The sequence below is a fragment of the Rissa tridactyla genome, chromosome 6 (assembly GCF_028500815.1).
Source record: "Rissa tridactyla isolate bRisTri1 chromosome 6, bRisTri1.patW.cur.20221130, whole genome shotgun sequence".
Classification (NCBI taxonomy): domain Eukaryota; kingdom Metazoa; phylum Chordata; class Aves; order Charadriiformes; family Laridae; genus Rissa; species Rissa tridactyla.
In genome coordinates, this window is record NC_071471.1 from 30,093,897 (window position 1) to 30,113,885 (window position 19,989).

The 19,989-nt window shown below is 49.4% G+C and overlaps 2 protein-coding genes across 2 annotated transcripts in view; both read left to right on the forward strand.

Annotated features, from left to right (window-relative positions):
- The first annotated feature begins 1,847 nt into the window (after positions 1-1,847).
- On the forward strand, positions 1,848-9,545 carry C6H2orf72 (chromosome 6 C2orf72 homolog). The gene is made up of 3 exons (XM_054205388.1): positions 1,848-2,370; positions 5,662-5,778; positions 6,813-9,545. Exons 1-3 carry the CDS (start codon positions 1,848-1,850, stop codon positions 6,902-6,904), a joined length of 732 nt encoding a protein of 243 aa, XP_054061363.1. The 3' UTR covers positions 6,905-9,545.
- Positions 9,546-11,032: 1,487 nt separating this feature from the next.
- PSMD1 (proteasome 26S subunit, non-ATPase 1) overlaps positions 11,033-19,989 on the forward strand; it is a 74,667-nt gene continuing 65,710 nt past the window's right edge. The window contains exons 1-8 of the mRNA XM_054204788.1: positions 11,033-11,179; positions 13,610-13,653; positions 14,731-14,804; positions 15,054-15,223; positions 16,090-16,295; positions 17,152-17,295; positions 18,132-18,358; positions 19,803-19,863. Coding sequence (XP_054060763.1) covers positions 11,164-11,179; positions 13,610-13,653; positions 14,731-14,804; positions 15,054-15,223; positions 16,090-16,295; positions 17,152-17,295; positions 18,132-18,358; positions 19,803-19,863 — 942 coding nt within the window. The 5' untranslated portion in view covers positions 11,033-11,163. The remainder of the gene's footprint in view (positions 11,180-13,609; positions 13,654-14,730; positions 14,805-15,053; positions 15,224-16,089; positions 16,296-17,151; positions 17,296-18,131; positions 18,359-19,802; positions 19,864-19,989) is intronic.

Sequence of the window (19,989 nt, forward strand, 5' to 3'; positions counted from 1 at the left end):
ATGTCTGACTGTAGCCCTGCCGTGTTGACAGCTGCTCTCAGGGCTACCACGCTGGCATGGAAGTATGGGCTCTTGCAACAATAGACCCTGATCTTTGGAAGAGGACCTAATCCTTTTGTTTTTTCTCCCTCCGATTTGCTTATCAGCACTTGTCAATGAGTAAGTTACTTTTGCTCGGACCCAGGGCAGAAAGTCTCTTTGAAACCCTTGTCTGAGTTGTCTGGCCCTCACAGTGCAGGCATGGAGCAGTGTTTGCTAAGCCTGTCGTAGCTGGGGGAAATGTTTTCCTGGCTTAATGTTGGTGGCACACAGTGACCTTCCTGAGCTGCCACAGCTCCGTTGAGCCTGGGGACCAGCCTGTGGCACATCCCTTCCCTGTTTTGGCTGCTGATCTGCTGGGCTCTGGGGAGGGGTGGCTGCGAGGACGGGCAGGGAGCAGGCACGCTGGCTGTCCCCTTCATGGCACGAGTGTGCCCCAACACACATGTTGGGAATCGCTGGTCTAGTGCAGGCATGTGGATTTTAGCTCTGCTTTCGCTTCCAGTGCTCTTGTAGCCTCCTCCGTCCATCCCGCAGAGATGGTTTAGCTCCCAACAGCCTCAGAGAGTGATTGGCCAAGGTGACTCTGGCCGTTTGCACCTTTGAGTTGTTTATCCCCTCCCGGGTTCTTGCGATAAGGCATTGCCTGTTTGGAGGAGCCTGTTCTGATATGGCACAGGGGAAGTAGTTACCATGTGCCATGGACTGGAGCTTTCTGGTTCATCTGACAAACACACTGACACCATGCAAGCGCCAGGGCTGGGCACCGGTGGTTGCCATCACGTGCTTTTCATTGTCAGCTGGCAAGAGCCGGCTCATGGGGTACAGGCCTTTCCCCGCGCTAGGGCTGTGTAATACGTGCCAGCACCAAAGCCCTGATTATAACTCTGTATTTATCCCTGCAAACATTTTGTGCTTTGACAGGATGAGTGTGTCACTGTGGAGCACTGCCAGTGCTGATGGGGCTGTGACTATGGGCTGTGTTTTGCGTGGAGGGGGATGGATGTGGTCTTTGCAGAGGGGAAGCCAAAAGGCTTGGGAAGGGGCTCGGAGGAGAGGCATGTGGGGTGGGAGCTGCAGCTCGGCTGTGCACTTGTGCACGAGTTGGGGAAGTTGTGACCAGTGAGGGTCACAGGAGTATGGCTTTGAGGGGGTAATTGTTTCCCAAAGTGGAACTGTTTCCCAAATGTGGCTGTAGCCTGGCCAGGCTGCGCAGAAGCGTAGTGCCTCCTACAGCACACGATGCCATGGAGGCCACTCCATCACTGCCCTGGGGATGGCATGTTACACCCTGGGGAGCACCTTACACCCTTGGGGGTGCATGATCAGCTGCTCCTCTACTGCCCCCTCGTGTGTGCCCCACTTTGCAGTCACCACGGCCCCTCTCTCAGCTTCCCAGCCCCTCCACAGGGCATGGGTTTGGCCTGAGGTTTTATCATTGGAAACATGACCAGCCTCGCAGGAGGCCTGTGCGATCTGAGGCCGATTGCGTGGCAGATCTGGGGGTCCCAGGTCCCCTCGAGTACCGTCCTCGGCAGCAGGCAGGGGCTATTCACCAGAGGGAGCTGGAGCGGGGGGGTGGTGCCAGTCCCGGGACGGGGCTGGATGTGCCCTGCATGGGGCGGTGGGGGTATCCTTGACATCCCCCCCCACCCCGGGTGGGCACAGGGGGTGGTGCTGGAGCCGGCGAGCGTGTACGGGGCTGCTGCAGGGTGCGAGGGGACCGGTGGGCGGTGCGGAGTGCCGGTGGCGGGGGCGGTGCGGGGGCGGTGCGCGGTGCCGGGCAGGCTGCGCGGCGGCACCGGGGGATGGCGGCGGAGCTGCAGGAGCTGCGGGCGCTGGTGGAGCGGGCGGGCGGGCGGCGGGCCGTGCTGCTGGTGGCCGAGGTGGCGGAGGGGGCCCCGGCGGCGGCCACGCTGGCCGCCTTCGCCCGCGACCTCATGGGCGACGAGGCGCCGCCGGGGCCGGTGCCGGGATGCCGGTCCCGGCGGCGGGCGGGCGGCGGGCGGCGGGCGCTCTCAGCGCGGCTGCTGCTGGTGCTGTGCCGCGGCGGGACGGCGCGGGGCCGCGGGGCCCGGGCCCGGCTGCGGGAGGTGGTGCGGGACGTGCGGGGCCGCCTGCCCCCGGCACCGCCGCCCGCCGTCGTCGGCGTCCTCCTGCCCGGCGGGGACGGGGAGGACGCGGCGGTGCTGGACGCCACGCTGAGGCGGTACTTCCCGGTGTCCGGTACGGTGCAGGCGGCCCGGTACAGCCCCGGCAGCCCCGCCGCCCTCCGCGACTGCCGCGCCGCCGCCTGCCGAGCCCTGCGGGCCGCTCTGCAGCACCCCGCAGGTACCGGTACCGGGGGAGGGAGGCACACAGCGGCCGGGGGGACAGCGGGTGGCCGGGCAGCTCCCTCCCTCCGGGGAGATGGGAGGCTTCTGCAAGGGGATTTGCTCCGTTCTCCTGTGGGATATTCTCCTCCTCAGTGGGATCTACCCAAGGGGATCTGACCATTCCTGATGGGATCTTCCCCACACACCAATGGGATCTGGCTTTTCTTATTGGGATCTGACCATTCGTGATGAGATCTTCCACACACGCCAATGGGATCTGGCTTTTCTTATTGGGATCTGACCGTTCCTCATAGGATCTTCCCCCTACCTCAATAGGATCTGGCTTTTCCCATTGGGATCTGACCACTCCTGATGCGATCTACCCCACATACCAGTGGGATCTGGCTTGTCTTATTGGGATTTGACCATTCCTCATGGCATTTTCCCTCTACCCAATCAGATCTGGCTTTCCCCAATAGGATCTCTTTCACGCTGGTGGGATCAGAGCCTTCCCAATGGGATCTCCCTCTTTCTGGTGGGGTTCCCAGCCCTGTCAGCTGGGAAGGACAAACTTCCCAGCTGGTTGGGAAGCACTAGAGCAGCTCCTGCATAGCGTGGATGTGGCAGCTGATAGCTGCGATGTGGTGGCCATCCATGCTTATGGATGTGCGTGCTTGGGGACGCAGGAGGGCTCAGCCCCTTGCTGCAGGGTGCAGGCAGGACCTGACCTTCCTGCGGGAGGAAGGTGCTTGTGCTGGCTTTGCATAATGAATAAGAACAACAGCAAGTGGGTGTTTGGGTTCAAAACCACTCGTCTGTTGGTGGCCAGTTTAAGCAGGGTGGGGATGGCAGGATGAAAGCTGAGAGTGTCAAACAGGCCTTGAGGAGCAGCGCTTGCCCTGGGGCGAAAGGCGGATGTTTGTGTGCAAACAGGGTGATGGGCAGCTGGGCAGGCTCTGCCCTCACAGCAGCCACACTAAACAGCCCGAGCTCACTTTAGTCTTTGGCACTTCTTGTCTTGGGCTGTTTCCCTTTCTTCCTTCTTTCATTTTTTCCCACTTTTCTCTTGCTCCCCATCATTTCCAGGGCTCTGGTGCTCTGCTGTCTTGCTGCCTTTACCCTGAGGGAACCTGGCACTTCCCTGCAGCACCACATTGACAGGGTCCTCTGGGATCCCTGGGACATGGGGATGGTCAGCTGCAGCTCAGGTGCTTCTTTCCATCAGCTCAGTCCAGAATCCTGGATCTGAATGTTGAGCTTTGAGATGTCCAGGACCCACTGCTGGGGTGCAGGGCTGTCTTCTGCCAACTCTTTGTACTGAGACATGCATAATCCCCTTTCCAGCTTCTCTCCTTTCACATCCTTTTGTCTTCCTCACATTGTTCCTGCTGCAAGACTTTCTGGTGCGCTCCCAGACGCCAGTGAGTCCTCCAGTTCTGGTCACAGCAGCCTGGTGGGAGAGCAGCTGCAGAGGCAGGCAAATATCCCTGCATACGTGACCTTTTTCTGCCTCTGCACGTTGCTGGTGCTTGGCTCAGTACATGTATTTTTGTGGCTAGCTGTGGCTTTGTCCTTCATGCAGACGTGGAAGCAGCGTAGCATCCAGGAGTGGAGAAATAGGAGCAGAAGGAGACGGAGTGGGTGTTGCAGCTTGTTTGTGTGTGCTTTATAAGTGTGGTGGGTAGAAGGACTCAGCGCGTTGCTTTAATTCACCTCTGATGCTCTGCCTGGTGCTCTTAGTCATGTAAGTGTCTCAGGACCTGCATGTGTAATGAGGATGCTCACCAGCTGCAAGGTGCAACCTTAGGCAGAGGCAGCTTCTTTCCATGCTGCTGCGAGCACTACCTTCCAAAATCTCCATGTGGCCAGAAGGATCCCAAGTGTAGCTGTGCCTCCGGAGACCTGGGGACCTGGCAGTGCCAGGCACCAGTTTCATTGCAGTTTCCTTCATCTTGTGGCTTCCCCCATAAGCAAGGCAGAAGGGGAATAATATCTTTAATGTAATGTGAGGGAGAACTGTGGGAAAGATGGGCATGGGGCTGCGGAGCACACCGCAAAGCAGGTTATAGGGATACCACCGTAAAGATGTCCTCAGTCAGCGCTGAGCTTGTCTTGCTTCCCCTCTTGACTTTGAAAGGGGCTTGTGCTAAGCTGAAAAAACCTGCTCTTGCATCTGGATAAGGATGCTGGGAGGTGTACAGAGCGTAAGGCTCTGTGTACGTGTGCTTGTGCCTGTTTTATTCCAGCCCAGCTTCAAAGCCACTTCCACACACACCACTGCTCAGCTCTGCCCATGACAGTTGCTGTGGAGCTGCAGCCTCCCCATGCTGGAAATGTCCCGGACACTGTCATTTGTGCAGTGGAGCTGGGACAGGAATGGCAGTGGGGTTCCTTCATCTCTCGAGTCTCAGCAGGAACACTCTGGGCTGCTATCCTGCTGTGCCTCGGCGTCCAGAGTCCCCGCGCACTGCAAGGAGGGAATGTGTTTACGGCTGGAGGTTTTGGTTTGTTGACTGCAGGAAGCACTGCCACTGTGAACCCTTTAGTGTCGCAATGGTTTGATAAGCTGAAGGACGCTGAAGTGGTTTATCATTTGTTATCTGATTAGGAGGTGAAAGGCTGGACAATATTTCAATGGAGATACCGAACTGCTCCTGTTGGAGACCATATAAAATACGCTGGTGTTGTGTTTTACAAGCTGCTGTAGTGTTTTATTGTAATGGCTTGAAAGCTTGTAGTAACTTGCTGTGGCCTTCGTAGTCCTCCAGAATAAATACTATACATCGATGGAGGCCACATGCGCTCTGCATTTTGCAAGCAGTTACACCGATGGTTTTCAGTGTGCTGCAAGTCTGCGTTTCCTACAGGTCTCCCTGGGAGGGAGGAATTGCTTAATAAAGCAGGGAGCAGCGGATAGGTTGATGTGGCAGAAGCTGTGTGATAATACCAAAGAAAAACTTCCTCCTGCAGGAATGCCATAACCGTGCCAGCCCCCAGCCTGGCCACGTGTGCTGGCTGAGCTCCTGCCAGGTTTCTTGCTCGCTCTGGGTTGCCACATCCAGGATGGTTTTGGCAGCGAGGCGGCAAAGTGGAAACCGACACCAGGGACAAATTTCCAGGGCAGCAGGGAGTTTTCAGCCTGAGATAAGGATTGTCAGGAGCTGCTCTGTGCTTTCCAGGGGTGGGCTCTGTGGAGCGGACCCGATTTTGCTGTGAGGAGTTAGGATCGTGGAGGGGAGCAGGGAGGTGGGGGAGCAGCAGGGCTGACCTGCTGCCAGTCTGAACTTGTCTTCTCTGGTTTATCCAGAAGAGGGGAAAGACAGAGAGAGGTGGAGGCTTCTATCCTTCCTGCGGTGCATTTCTTGGAGCCGGAGGAGCCGGAGAAAAGGTCACGAAGCAAAAGCTGCAAACAATGTTCACGAAGGTATGCCCATCTCCCTCCCTTGTGCTCCTGCTGTGTCTGTCAGAGATTCCTCACCGACTCCCATGTGGTCCTGGTGCCCAGATCCCTTGCTGGTGGCCTCCTTAAGCTATTTCCAGCTCCGCAGTTGATGTCTCTTCCCTAGCTGTGGCTTGCCCAGAACCTGAAGACAAACTGCACACGCTTGGCTGCTGTGTTGCTGTCTCCCTGTTTTCTGACCTTTCTCTTGGCTAAATAAAAACGTGCTGGGTCCGATGTCCAACTACATCCCTAGGAACACTGCTGGACTCAGCTGTGCTTTGCAGGAGTTCCTGGCAGCAGAACTGCTGTCCTTCCAAACAATGAATTGGCAGCATCACCCTGATCTTACATGATGTTTTTTGCAAACAGGGCTGGAAGGAGTGTTCCCAAACCGCTTGCATGTGGGGCTGGGGGGAAGGAGGAAGAGTGCGATCAGTCTTGGGCTGACTCAGAAGGAAATTGTTCAGTCTGTGTTGTACCATTGGCACTTCTGCTCGCCTTTCCCAGCTGTGACTGTCTTTTTGCAGAGAGCTCCCATGCAGGAGGCTACAAGGTGTGTGGTGTGGAGATCCAGACTGCTCTACGGAGCACGTAGATGAGGGGAAGCTCCTCCACTGTAAAAAGCATAATGGTCTACGAAAACAACTGAAATGTTTGTGCACCTTTGAGACGTGTCCTCTAGAGTCAGAAAATTTAAGTGTCTGATCTTGCCGTCGGTGCCAGGCAGGTGACGCCTCACGGCCATGCAGCTTGTTCTGACATTGCTGAGACTGCAGGAGGCTGGGGAGCTGGGCCCCGTCCTCCTGTGGTCATAGATCACCCCTCTTCGTTGAAGCAATGTTGAGTTTGTAAAACAAAATGCAAATCAGTTATGAAAAAAATCAGCTGTGCTTAAGTCGTGAGTATATAGCAATTGCTTTGTCCCATATTTTCTTTTCATGTTGTTTTAAGTTGCATTTTGCATGAAGACGAGTTTCCCATTCAGATCTCCCTTTACCTCCCTCTGCTCTTTGCAGCTGACTTGCAGGACCCCGAGGAAGAAGTGGCTCTGACCAGCCTGTCTCCCAATGGAAACTGTGAAGAAGCTGCTGGACGCACGGACACCTAGAGCTGCTGTGTCCGTGTCTCGGTTCTGCCCGTGAATTGGGAGCAGTGGGAGGAGGAGCTGGTGCATACCCACTCACTCTCTCCTCCGAGGACCCACTGCTTTGGGGAGAAGCTGCTTGGCTTAACTTGCCAGGGTCTTCTGTAGCTGCCAACAGCCTCTGAGGTCTGTGCCAGAGAGCCATCCTCTGCTGCACCCTCCTGCCCAGGGGTGCCTGGAGCTGCTGATGGACACTGGGCTTCTGAGAAGCCCTTTGGGGAGGTATCTCATGTCCTGGGTGAGATGATGTGGGGACTTTGGGTGTGAAATGCAGCCACCTGCTTGAAGAAAGAGGAATGCTTTCTAATTCTGAGCAGAGCTCCCTGCTGAGGTTGCCAGGGCTGGCCTCCCTGAAAAACAGATCCTGCTGCCTTGTTTTCCTGCTTTATTGCTGCTTTGAAGTTCCTGCCCCCTCTCTGATAAGGCAAAAGGAAAAAAAAAAAAAAAAAAAAAGAGAGAAATAATACACAGTGGTGTGAAGACCGCAATGGGGCTAAGTATGAGGTCTCTGTAACTGTGCAATGTGAAGAAATGCAATAATGGCCCGCTGTTGGGTAGCAAGAATAATGCAAAAGATACTGATAGTAATGGCAGCTGGAGCAGAGTGTGATTTGGGAGCAGGATCCATCCCTCTGGCTTGTCCCGGTGCTCATAGACTGACTGATGGACTGCCTGGGTTGGGGGGGGTGGCAGATGGACACTGCGGTGTGGCTGATGCTAGACAGGGTTATGGGAGAGGCCCATCTTACCTGGGGCATCTCCATACCCATGTGGCGGCTGGTCTTGGAGGTGGCCTGCAGCCTTCCTCTCAACAAGATGTGGCTGCTGCATAAATAAATATAAAAATAATCTGTTCAAGTAGTTCCAAAGGGCTGCCTGTAGCCTGTGGGGCAAGACAATTAATTACAAATCCTTGGTTTATGAGTAATATTATTATAATGGTAGGAATACCTTTTTTATTTTTACTTTAATGCAACATAAAATAGGTCTTGTTTTCCTTTTAGCACAAGCTGGGTTTTGTTTGGGACTGGCTGCCCTTTTGGGGTTTAAGGCCAAAAACTTCAGCCTATCATGTCCTGCCTACCTCTTCTCTGCTGAATTACTTCTGCTGCTGAATTACAGCAGTAAGTCCTCCCTGCACGTCTGTGATTTCTCTCATTCCTTTTTCCCCAGTGGCAGCTGAAGTGTCTGCAGTCCTGCCAGCTCTGGCCAGTACTCTCTCCCAGCAGTGTGCCTTCTGCATCTCTCTAGCTCTTACTTGGAGTAGGGGATGGGTTTTTTTACCCAGCTCTGCTCATGACCATGTTCCTCAACGTTTTTCAACAAACCATTTTTCTGTGCCTTGGTTTCCCCAGCAGTAGGATGGGGACAGCAACACTTACCTACCTCACTGGAGTAATGATGGCAATGCTGGAGCAGAGCTTAGCAGCTCTTGGGTTTAGAGTCGGTCCCTTTTGTGATGGTGCTTTGCCCTTTTGGCTGTGAGAGAGTGACCGAGCGTGTCGGGGGCATCCTGGTGGGGTCAAGTGGGAGAGATGGGGAGCATTTCCATGTGTGCTCAGCAAGTCTCTGTTATCATGCTGCTCGTTTGAATGTGTTGGGATAATTAGGCTTGGTCTACGTAGGAAAGCTTCACGTGAAATACATCCATAAGGCGCTGTAGCTGCTCCATAAGGAGGCGGGAGGGAGGGAGTAGGTGGATGCCAAGTCCCTGTGAGCAGCATTTAGGGAAGCGTGTGTCCCATCTCTTCACAGCAGAAACACTTTCCTGCGTGGGGGTGGGCTGGGGAGAGCGAACCTAGGAGACAGCTGACATTGGCGGAGCGTGTTGCTCTGCAGAGAGGGCACCGAGCCCACTCTCCTTCCAGCCTGCAGGATTTCTGTAGGTTTTCATCGCTTATGACCAGGTGGAAAATACAAATGTATTTTCTTAATGAAGTCACTTGGTGTGGGTGGCTGTAGTCAGGACCCCAGGGCTTCAGCACCGAGTACTAAGCACATCTTGGCGAGATGAAGGTATCCTCCCGCTCTGTCCCTGGCATGAGCATGTAGATCTGCTGTGCGGTGGAGTCCCTCTGCTGGTCTTCACAGCAGAGCCCAGGTCACTGGGCAGTTATGTACTTTCCCGATAAAGCCCTTGGTTAGGTAACTCCAGTGGGACTTGACAGTCTGATCAGGTGAATCTATATTTCCTCGCAGTATTTGGCCTTTGCCACATAGAATTTACCAATTGAAGAGGTGGCCCAAGAGTACAGATTTGCAGTTAAACCTATCTTAGTGCTACAAATCCAATGGATTTATTCACGAGTAATTTTAAAGTAAATCATGCAAGTTTACCCTTGCAGTGAGACTTTTGTGGAAGTGGATGTACTGCCTGGAGTTTAGAAGGTACGAGTGGGAGTACATTTGACTAAAAGTATTGTTTTCTTTTGACTGAGGAATGAAAGTGACTTGAATTCTTTTTTTCTTTTTTTTCTTTTTCACTAGCTGGGCATGCGGAGGTGCAGCAGATAGTTTTACATGTTTAATTGATTTAATAATTTAAGGGCACTGTTATCTCACGTGCTTGCTGTAAAGAATAAAGACATTTAATTTCTGAATTGGAACGTGCTTCAGTTTGTTTTTTGTTTGCCATGGTGCTATCCTTAAAGTAGCATTATGCATAGTTTAACTGACATTTCTCTCGATTTAAATAAAAGGTATGTTAGGAGGGAATGGAAGTGACCCAGTTTATGGTATCCAGAAGATGAACAGAATCGGTCTGTGTGCGGCTCAGGTAGGCTGCTCACCTGGGGGCAGTGGGGAAGGCTGGAGACCACCTCAGTTGTCTGAGAAGAGCAGGGCTGACCCTCTCGGGGTTGTGAGTAGGGCTATGATAATTTTCATTAATAACATTCACTAACTGAGGCCTCAGCTCAGTGGGGTGAGGGGTCTTTGAATACGTACTATGATGTAACAGGAAACTGTTAGCAGAAAAAGAAACTTTACCTCTTCTGAGTGTTTGTAAGGTCCTTAAACACAGGACCTTATTTCTATAATATTCATTCAGGACACAGATAACTTCCACATATGTGATTAGCACAGTGATGTGGAGAAGCTGCAAATCATAATGTGGACTTAGGTCACTTTGGCTTCACTGAGGCTGTTGGGATGAAAGATCAGGTTTCCTCAAGGAATTCAAGCCCTTTTGAAAGTATTTTTTTCCTATTTGATAGAAACAGGTAGATATCAATGCCACTGAAGCCTGGGCGCTTTGTTCTCTTGTGCAGCACCATTGCTGTGGAGCTGGGCTTTCCTTGGTGCAGATCCACTAGCCTGAATTTCCCACCTGTCCAAAGCAGGAGCCTGAATGATGCCACGCTCCTCCACAAATGGGGCATCTCCGGCTATGCGCGGGTGTGGGGGGAGATCTGGGCACTGTCCTGTGCCCGCACAGCGACAGATGGGGAAGAGGATTTGGTGAGGGGCTGCTGGATGAGTCTGTACATGTACTTTCCTTTCTAAGGGAGAAATTGGTTTGGGTGAGGCCTTTCCCCACAGCTACAAGGTGTGAGAGAAGTCAGGGCAAACAAGGGTGGCCTGCAAGAGGCGGTAAATCCATGGGGTAAAATCCCCGATCCCTGCAATGCCGTGGGACACGCCTGGGCCCTGAAAGACACCAGCCTGCTGCAGGCAGCCTGTGGTGGCTGGGGGGAGCTGCCATCTGCGGGGTAGGTGGCACCCTGTCACCCTGCCAGAAGGGTAGAGCGCAAACATGGCCACTTACGGGGTCACCCGTGGGGATTCCACAGCCCTTGGCCCTGCAGGCCCCCGGGCAGTGGAGTGCGGGCAGGGGGCGGCCGTTTCCCAGGTCAAGCATGCGGAGGCTGCCGTGTGGGGCTGGTGGGGGATCCGTGCGGTGCCGTATGGGGCGTCCGGGCCCGGCGAGGCCCGTACGGTATCTGTGAGGGGACAGGGAAAGGTGCGAGGTCCCGGCAGGCAGAGTTGTCCCGCTCGCGCCTGGCTGTTTCTTCGCCGCCCCGTGCAGGCGATCGCCACGGGCACCTTCCCCGGCAGCAGCGGGCTCCTGCCGGAAGGGGCCCTTCGCGGCACTTCCGGGCCGGGCGGCGGCGGAGCGGCAGCGGCGCGGTGCGGACCCCGGGCGGCGGCGGCACCACCGCACCTGGGCCGGAGCGGGCCGGAGCGGACCCCCACCTCCCTCCGCGGGCCGGGCGGGCGGCACCATGATCACCTCGGCCGGTGAGGGAGCGGCGCGGGGCAGCGCTGCCCGACGGTGTTTCGCTGAGTCAGGGCCGTGACTGGGCACCGCCGCAGGCCGCGGGGGCGCCGGCCGCAGCGCTCCGCGGGGCCGCCCGTCGCGGGGGCCTCCCCCTCGCCCCGGTCACCCCTGACCGGCGCCCGCCGGCTCGCCACAACCGGCACTTTAAGCCTGAGCCGCGGGAGGCGGGGGAGAGCTGCCTCGTAACCGGTGCCTGCCCGTGCCCCGGCGCGGCCTCCCGCCCTCCCCCGGGTGCTGCGGCGGCCTGAGCGGGGCTGGCTCTTCGGCGGGTTCGGTGGGGACAAGCGGAAAGCAGAGGCGGCGGGCTGCCCGCCCGTCCTGGCGCCGCGTCCCCCTCCTGCCCGCACTTTACGAGGGCTCTCTGGTGGCTTTGCGAGCCCCCTGGCAGACACTGGGGTGAATTGAAGGTCTTCACCTCCTTGAAGTGAATAAGGCGAAGGAGGTGTACAGCCGGTGGGCAGGAGGGGTCTGTAGGAGGTCAGCAGGGAAAGAGAAAGGAGGAAGACACAGACTTGAACTTTGGAGGGGGTCAGAAGCGCAAATGCCTTGCAGAGGAAAAGCCAGCCTGAAGAGTCCAGGCTAATGAAGGGCGTGAGGAATTAAGTGTTAAACACTGCGGATCTACTGAAAACTTCATAGCGTAAGAAAAAACGAGAAGTATTTCCAAAAGTAGTTAGGTCAGAAATTATTAATATGACTGGTTGTGGCTTTGTAAGAGAAACAGTGCAGAAGCTAATAGTCTGCAAGTAGCTTTCTCTTTCTGAACCCTTTGCTTTAAGTTCTATTTTAATTGAGGAGAAGTAGGAATTAATTTCAAAGGGCTTTTAAAAAGGTAGAAATACTATGTTGAATAGGAGTAAGATTGCTTATTCCTGATACATCAGGTAAATGCAGGAGCTTATGTAAGAAAAAATAAATAAATCATACATTTGGAGTAGAGTTGCAGAAAACAGCTGGAAGGAGTGCTGTGAGATGGACTAGTGAACATACCTTCCTTGCCTAAGGGCCACATCACTGCTCCTTCAGTTGTTACTGATGGACATGTGTCTAACCTGGTTTTAAAAAAATCTCTGATAATAGAGGTTCTACAACCTTGTTAAGCAAAGTGAATAACTGTCTCACTGTCAGAAAATATACTTTTCTTACCATCAAACCACAATCTTTGAAACTCCAAATAAAGCTTGGTTTTACTCTTCCTGGTCATATCTGACACAAAGATCGGGTTATTCTTTTTCTGCTGGCACCTGCCCTGTACATGTAGGAACTCTGTGCCCTTCCCAGTTTTCCGTAGACTAACCAGTTACAGACCTCCAGTCAACCTTCGTAACTCCTGGTTGCTAGAACTCTTTGTTCTTACAGCTCAGTTCTGAACACCCTCGTTTGATCATAACTCTTAAAACATAGAGCCCAGCACTGGACGCCGTGGTCTGGCTCAGGTGTGTTGGTGCCAAGCAGAGGGAAGGATTTCCTCAGACATCTGCCAAGAACTGCTCTCACTTACATATCTCGTTGTGAAGTTGGGGTTGCCTTCCACTGCAGCCATATGATATTATTGCTCATGTTTCATCTTATTCAGATTCCTTTCTATGTTTGTACATTTTAGTTTTGACTTGCACACTCTCCTTTTAGATTTGTCAAGATCTTTTGAAAGCCCAGTTCAGCCCTCCAATAGGCTTGCTGGCCTTTCCAATTTGATGTCTTATGTATATTTAAAAAGGTTATCAATCTATAAAACAGATGAAAGATTAAAAGCAGAAAAGCAGTGAATTGTGTTGGACTTTAATCAGATCCCATTCTAACCCTTTCAGTTGCCTTCTTGCAGTCTGACAATGAAGCCATCTGTAACCATTCTTCAGATTGAATTCCCCAAATAACTTTGAACCTCTCTTTCAGTTATGTCAGTTAAACGATATTTCTTTAGCTGTTTGTACAAATGTTCTGGGACAGCGTCAGGAGTCTTGCTGAAGTGGTGAGATATGACACCTTCACTTAGCCATGAGGCTTGTTTCCTTGGCATGAAAAAAGTTTGGATGTTTTGACGTGATCTTTTTTACACCCCTTGGGGAAGTTGGAAGTGGCTTGCTAGAAAGCAGTCAGCACACTATTGATGGAGCTGAAGAGCTGGAAGTAAATCTGAGGTTCTCTTAAGTTCCTGTCTAGTACGTAGCCTAGAAGTATCACCTTTTACAAGCAGTGTACCTTTTCAGTTATAAATTCCAAACTGTTTTATATCGTGTTTAATACAGACTTGGATCTGATCTTTGAATTTGAATACTGAAGATTTTAAACTAGCATTCCAGAGACAGCCTGTTCTGTTGGTTTTGAACTAAATAACATGTTCGCTTTTGAAACAGAGAGAGTCTAAAAGTGACTGTGATCTTGTTTTGCAGCTGGAATTATCTCTCTTCTGGATGAAGAAGAGCCACAGCTCAAGGTAAGCTCTTACATCTGGGAGCAATAATAGCATATGTATTATGTTGAGAGCTTAAAATCAGAAATGAGTGATTCTCAATAATTAATGGTTGGAGAGCAACAGGTGGGCCACAAGTCATTTCCAGCCTGAAAGCTGAAAGGAGGGACTTGAATAGCATGATAACAGATGGCAAACTTCCTTGTTTTGAACATGGATCAAACTGGAGCTTCACAGGCAAAGATCTCTATTCGCCGAAGCCCCCAGCTCTCTGATGATAATGGGGCTTTGTTACTTAAAAGTGTTCCAGAGACTGCATTTTGACTACATAAAATTCAAAGCTGAAGAATATCTCAAGTTTTTATCATAATTTAAGCGATGTAAAACAAAATCACAGTTATACTTCTCACTTGGAAAAAAAAATCACAATAGTAGTAGGAGAAGAAAACAGTAACAGAAACTTTACAGTCCACCGAGTATCTGAATCCATAGGACAGCACCAAACACTCAAAGTGGTGGTGTATTGATGCTGCTTGCTAGTTACTCCAACAGTTAACAAAAGCCCCTTTTAGGAGGGGGAGGTGCATCTTATAATATTGGTAATGCCCTAAATGTTTTGCTTGGAAACAGACATATGTGGTGATAGATCCCAACGAGCCCCACTTTTGCTCTGAACTGGTTACACGTGGGCTGATTATAGTCCAGATACTGTTTATCTGCTGAAGTATTGTGTCCAAATAAATAGAGTTGGCTGACATAGACCACAGGCCAGTTCTGTGTGCTACGCAAAGGTTGCCACAAAAACTTGGAAAACTTTGTATTTTAAGGAATTTCACCTATCAGTCATTTTAGCTAGTCATTCATCACAGAGAGGCCATGGGAAGGAACATCAGGGTTGTCTTACCTGTTAAGTGAACAGCCCTTTATTTGCAAAGGACTTGAAAAGATTAGTAGATGCTTGCAAAGATCTTTTAAAGTAGAATTTGCTGTTGAAATGGGTCAGTGCTTACGATATCAGTCTTAGGTGGTACTTCATTTTTACTGGGGAAAGGTAATAAATGTATTTTTTTGTGTAATATAACTTTCTGTTATTTTTTGTAGGAGTTTGCTCTTCACAAGTTGAATGCTGTTGTCAATGACTTCTGGGCAGAAATCTCTGAGTCAGTGGATAAAATGTAAGAGAAGACACTTACTACTTCAGGGTGTGCTGCTTAAAAAGAACACTAGATATTAAGTGGATGTAGTTTTGGTTGCTTGATACTGGCTAGTACAGCATCTAGCTCCATATTTTCCAGAAAGCACTAATATAAGTGGATGTGAGGTTGGAGCTGTAGTCCCAAAGATGTGTGTTCTATCAAGCTGTCATGTGGCCTTAAAGGGAAATGAGCACATAGAGCTGATACTCTTCTTTCTCTTCTTTGCAGTGAAGTTCTCTATGAAGATGAGGGCTTTCGGAGCCGGCAGTTTGCTGCTCTAGTTGCTTCTAAAGTTTTTTACCACCTGGGAGCTTTTGAGGAATCGCTGAACTATGCCCTGGGAGCAGGTGACCTCTTCAATGTCAACGACAACTCGGAATACGTGGAAACGATCATTGGTAAACAATTGTTGCTGCAAAAGAAAAGCTCTTGTGTTGTCCAAACTACTGTAACTTTGAGATTTTACTTGATTTAGCTGCTGTTCTCCATATTCCTCCTCTTCCTCCTTATATTAATTTAAACTGATGCTGCAGCTAATTTTACCCAGTTTATTTGTGCTTGCTTTCTCCTGCTTTGGGATTCTGTAGTGGAACTGATTTAGGAGTTCTGGTACTTTTTTGCTATCCTTATTCTATTGTGAGTTCATAATAGAAAGATTGCTTTGATGGTTTATTGCCCTTTCTCTCATTTGTGTGTAGTATTTCTTCGGCATAACTTTGGAAATAATGAGCTAATCAGTGTAGCTGCACACCTAACTGAGGGGTACAATGTTTTTTTTTATCCACCTGTAACAATATAGCAAGTCAGATGCTGAATGCATGTGTAATTTCGATGTCTTTTAAAAGTCTCGTCTGCTGGTATCACTTACCTTGTACAAGATATCATGAACCCAGGCTGGCTTTCAGTCTCCCCAGCTAGTGTTTACAATGGAGCTAGGAAGTCTCCTACTGATGTTTCATTTTTTATTTAAAATATTGTGCCACTTGAACAAAGATAATGTCCTTGGTTCTATTTTAAAAATATCTACTTGGTTTCAGCACTAAAATCAGAGTTTGTTAGGAGAAAATGTAAGTATCTTCCACTACTCTCTGTATATGACAACACAAATAGTTATTGTGCCTCACCTTTGTGTAGTTTCCCATGTGCTCTATTTGCTGGTAGAATGTGTGTACGCACACATTGGTCTCTTCACCTGTAAAAAAAATTACGGACATCTAGGAAGTTGACTTTTTCCCTGCTCTGTGTTTGTTCAATATCATTTCAGCAAAATGCATCGACCACTATACCAAACAGTGTGTGGAGAATGCGGAGCTGCCAGAAGGGGAGAAGAAACCTGTCGATGAAAGGCTAGAAGGGATAGTGAACAAAATGTTCCAGCGGTGCTTGGATGACCACAAGTACAAGCAGGCCATCGGTATTGCTCTAGAGACGCGCAGGCTGGACATCTTTGAGAAAACCATCCTTGAATCGGTACGTGCAAGAGACAGGAGGTGCGTGTAGCTAGTCTCTTCCCAATATGGATCCAGAAGTGAAGTGCAAGATCCACGTTGCTATGGGACTTGCCCTGGTTTGTATGAACAGAATAGAAGATGAAACTCAGGGGTGTTTAGTTCAACATGTTCATGGAAGGCAGAGCCACTCAGGGCTATCAAGTATAGAGAGACCCCTGCCTTTAAGAAATCCCTGAGCTGTAAGTTGCTGGGAGAATATTCCCAGGAATCTTGGCTACGTGCCCTCATCTTAAGGTATTACCTGTCAGCTACTAGCAGAGATAAGATACTGGACTAGGCAGACCTTAGGTCTGGCGTAATGTAAGAACAACTCTTTTATTTTGTTGTGCCTGTCATCTGCTGTAATTTGCTGTGGGAAGGTATCCTTAGGGCTAGGTAAGTGATTTATTTATGGTAGGTAAAAAAAATAATCCAGTAGTTGGGTGAGCTGCTCTAATTTTCAGTGACTGTGTGCAGTCCTAGCCTGCCCTGGCTGCAAGGCAGTACAGTCTGGCTTTAACATCTTTCACTGAGGGTAAGTCGTGTTACCTAGTAATGGCAGTAAGAGAAGCATGCCTGTAGTCATTTGCAGCAGCTCAGTGGTTGTGTGTAATCTTCTTACGCTGCACTATCTAGTCGTATGCCAGACACGTGGTTTAAATCCTTTAAATTTTACCACTTTTTTGTTTATAGCTTTCCCGTATTTTTGTATGTCTCCCATTTCTGTATACGGGAATGATAATCATAAGGCATCCATCTTGCTTTCTCTGTTCTGTTTGCTATCCTATGCATTTACTAACTTAATTGGCCATTGATATCTCTGAATTTTATTTCAGAACGATGTTCCTGGGATGCTAGCCTACAGCTTGAAGCTCTGTATGTCTTTAATGCAGAATAAACAGTTCCGTAATAAAGTCTTGAGAGTTCTAGTTAAAATCTACATGAACCTGGAGAAACCAGATTTCATCAACGTGTGCCAGGTAATCATCTCAGAGTGATGTTTAAAGATCAATCAAAAGTTACTCTTCTTTAGAGGTATTTGACTTGACATCTACCTAATCTCTGTTTTTTATTCAGTTAAATAAAATATCTTTTCCTGGTTCTGTGCTTCAAATGAATATCAAAGCGAGATCAAATTGAAAAAGAGAGGCAAATATTGCATGTTTGGTCAATTTATAGACCAGACACATTCAAAGGCAGTTTGGGGATGTAGACAACTCTGACAGAATATTTCAAGCCTATATAGGGAGTATCAGATGGTAGGTTCACAGCTTAGAATTTTATTTATTCCTCCAAAGAACATTTACAGTGCTTTGTTTTTTGACAAGCCATTGTCTGAAAGTGTTTGGACAGCCAGTTATGAAGTCACTCAGGTGTTCTCAGGCCTTTGCCAGTCTTGCTATACCATGTACGTGTGACTCAGGAGTGCTATGCCTGTTCCCTTTTAGCTGAGGCATCCCTACAAAATGACTGATCCTTCTTTAATGTGCTTTTGAAATGTCTGTGTTTAGTAGGACAGCACTGTCAGTTTCCAAAGATAAAGCTGCAGAAGTAGGAAGGCTTGAATGGCATGTCTTGAATTTGTAATGCTTGGTCTTGTTTTTAAAATGACCTATGAACACTCTTCAAAGATTTCTATTGTCTCCTATGAGAGAGAGAGAAGTTTTCTTTCTTTAAAAGGGTGTTCTGTGGAAGCAGCAGGTGAGGGTATGGGGAAAATGGAGTGTGGTCTTAGGTGGTGTTGCTTTTTCATTCTGAAGTATATAATGTCCTCTCCTGATTACTTTTTTTGTGTTCTTCCCTTCTTCCTCCTCAGTGCCTGATATTCCTGGATGACCCACAGGCTGTGAGTGACATCTTGGAAAAACTGGTGAAGGAAGATAACCTTCTCATGGCCTACCAAATTTGCTTTGATCTGTATGAAAGTGCTAGCCAGCAGTTCTTGTCTTCTGTGATCCAGAATCTCCGCACAGTTGGCACTCCCATTGCCTCCGTGCCTGGGTCCACCAACACCGGCACCATCCCTGGATCGGAGAAAGACAGGTGGGGAGACTGGCTTGAGAAGCAGTGTAATTGTTTGGTTGCAGTCCTGCTGTCATGCAGACTCCTGTTCTGTGTATAGATGCCCATTACAAGCAATCAAGTTACTCCCCTTCGTTTAAGTCAGGGTAATAGACGAGACATGCTGTTTGTGCAGGGCAAAATTGTGTATTACGAGAACCGACTGTTTTTTGAAAGAATGTGTTTTCCTTTGCAGTTGAGCTAAGCATGGTGCGGTTACTGTGGCTCAGCTAATGAACAATAATTCATTAAGCCATAGCCATGTGTGAGTTGCTTGGGAGCACTGATGTTGTATGGTCTTTGCAGCAACTTGTAAAGCTAAGGAAGGGGAGAGTTCAAGCAAAAAGTTTATCGCAGCTATGTGCGAGTTTGGTTTCACATCATAGCTTGTGGTCTGCTACCTGCTTGTGGGAAGAGTGAGCTCAGATGATACTGCAGTGTTATAGACCCTTTTGCTCTCGCAGTTAAAAAGAGCTAGTTCAAATATAGTCTGAGTTTTGTTGAAGTCCTGACATTTAAAACTCAGTCAGTGGTCAACATCGCTGGATCTTAGCTACATGAAGCTGCTGTTAAGAAAACCAAAGTTGGCACTAACCATTTCATCATCTTTATTTCTTCTTTTGATGGCTTACAGGTCCTTGACATAGATACTTTTGCTTTAAACCTCTGTTTTTAGAGGATTGGCCAGTCCACGCTAAGACTGCAGCCCAGCTCGGGAGCAGCATGGAGGAAGTTCATGCTGCATCTGCTCTTTAATCACCAGAGCTGTCATGTCTGTACACAACCTGATCCGTGCACTGTCTTTGGTAGTATGCGATGGAGAATGCTGCCTAGATCAAGGCTGGTTAAATATAAGGGCTTACACAGCTGTGAGGAACTGGGTCTAAATGCTTTTGAATCAGTGATACAGGCATAGCAAGCATTCTCCTGTCTTCTTTTCCAGTGAAATAAAAGGAAAGGCACAGAATAATTTGTAAATCAGCCTGTGAAGCGTTAGGACAAGGTGCTAACAACAGCTTAACGTGTTTCATTTGCATTTCAACACTCTAGCATCCATCCTAATAGTGGTGAGCTCAGAACTTGAGGGTGAGGATATAATTATCCTTGCTGCCTTGTTTGCTAACCTTGTTCTCTCACCTGTCTCTGCCTGTTTGTTCCCTACAAACATCTCTGGTTTTGTTGTCTCTATAGATGGAATGAGAGGGTGGGTTTTCCAGGCCTTTGTCTTCAAGTTCCCTGAAAATTGAATTGGGAAGGAGTTTGCTTCTCAGCAGTGACCTCCAGATAGTCCGCCCTTGTCCTTTTTCCAGTCATCATCTCCAAATCCCAGGCTACTCTTTTAGGACAGTGTTCAGCCATAATTACAGTGCTTGACTAGTTACAAGTGATGAACTGGCTTGCATTTATCATTTTCATTTTATTTCAGTGATGCTATGGAAGCAGAAGAGAAACCAGGAAGCACTTGTGCAGGGAAGTCTGCAGAAATTGTGAGTGCCATTTTCAAAATATGCCTTGCTTAGTTTTTCTTATATGTTCTCTTTGAATCTCTGGGGTTGCTAAATTGGTTTGGCTAGAGAAGAATGGAATTCCACTTCTGTCTTGCTTGGAGACAA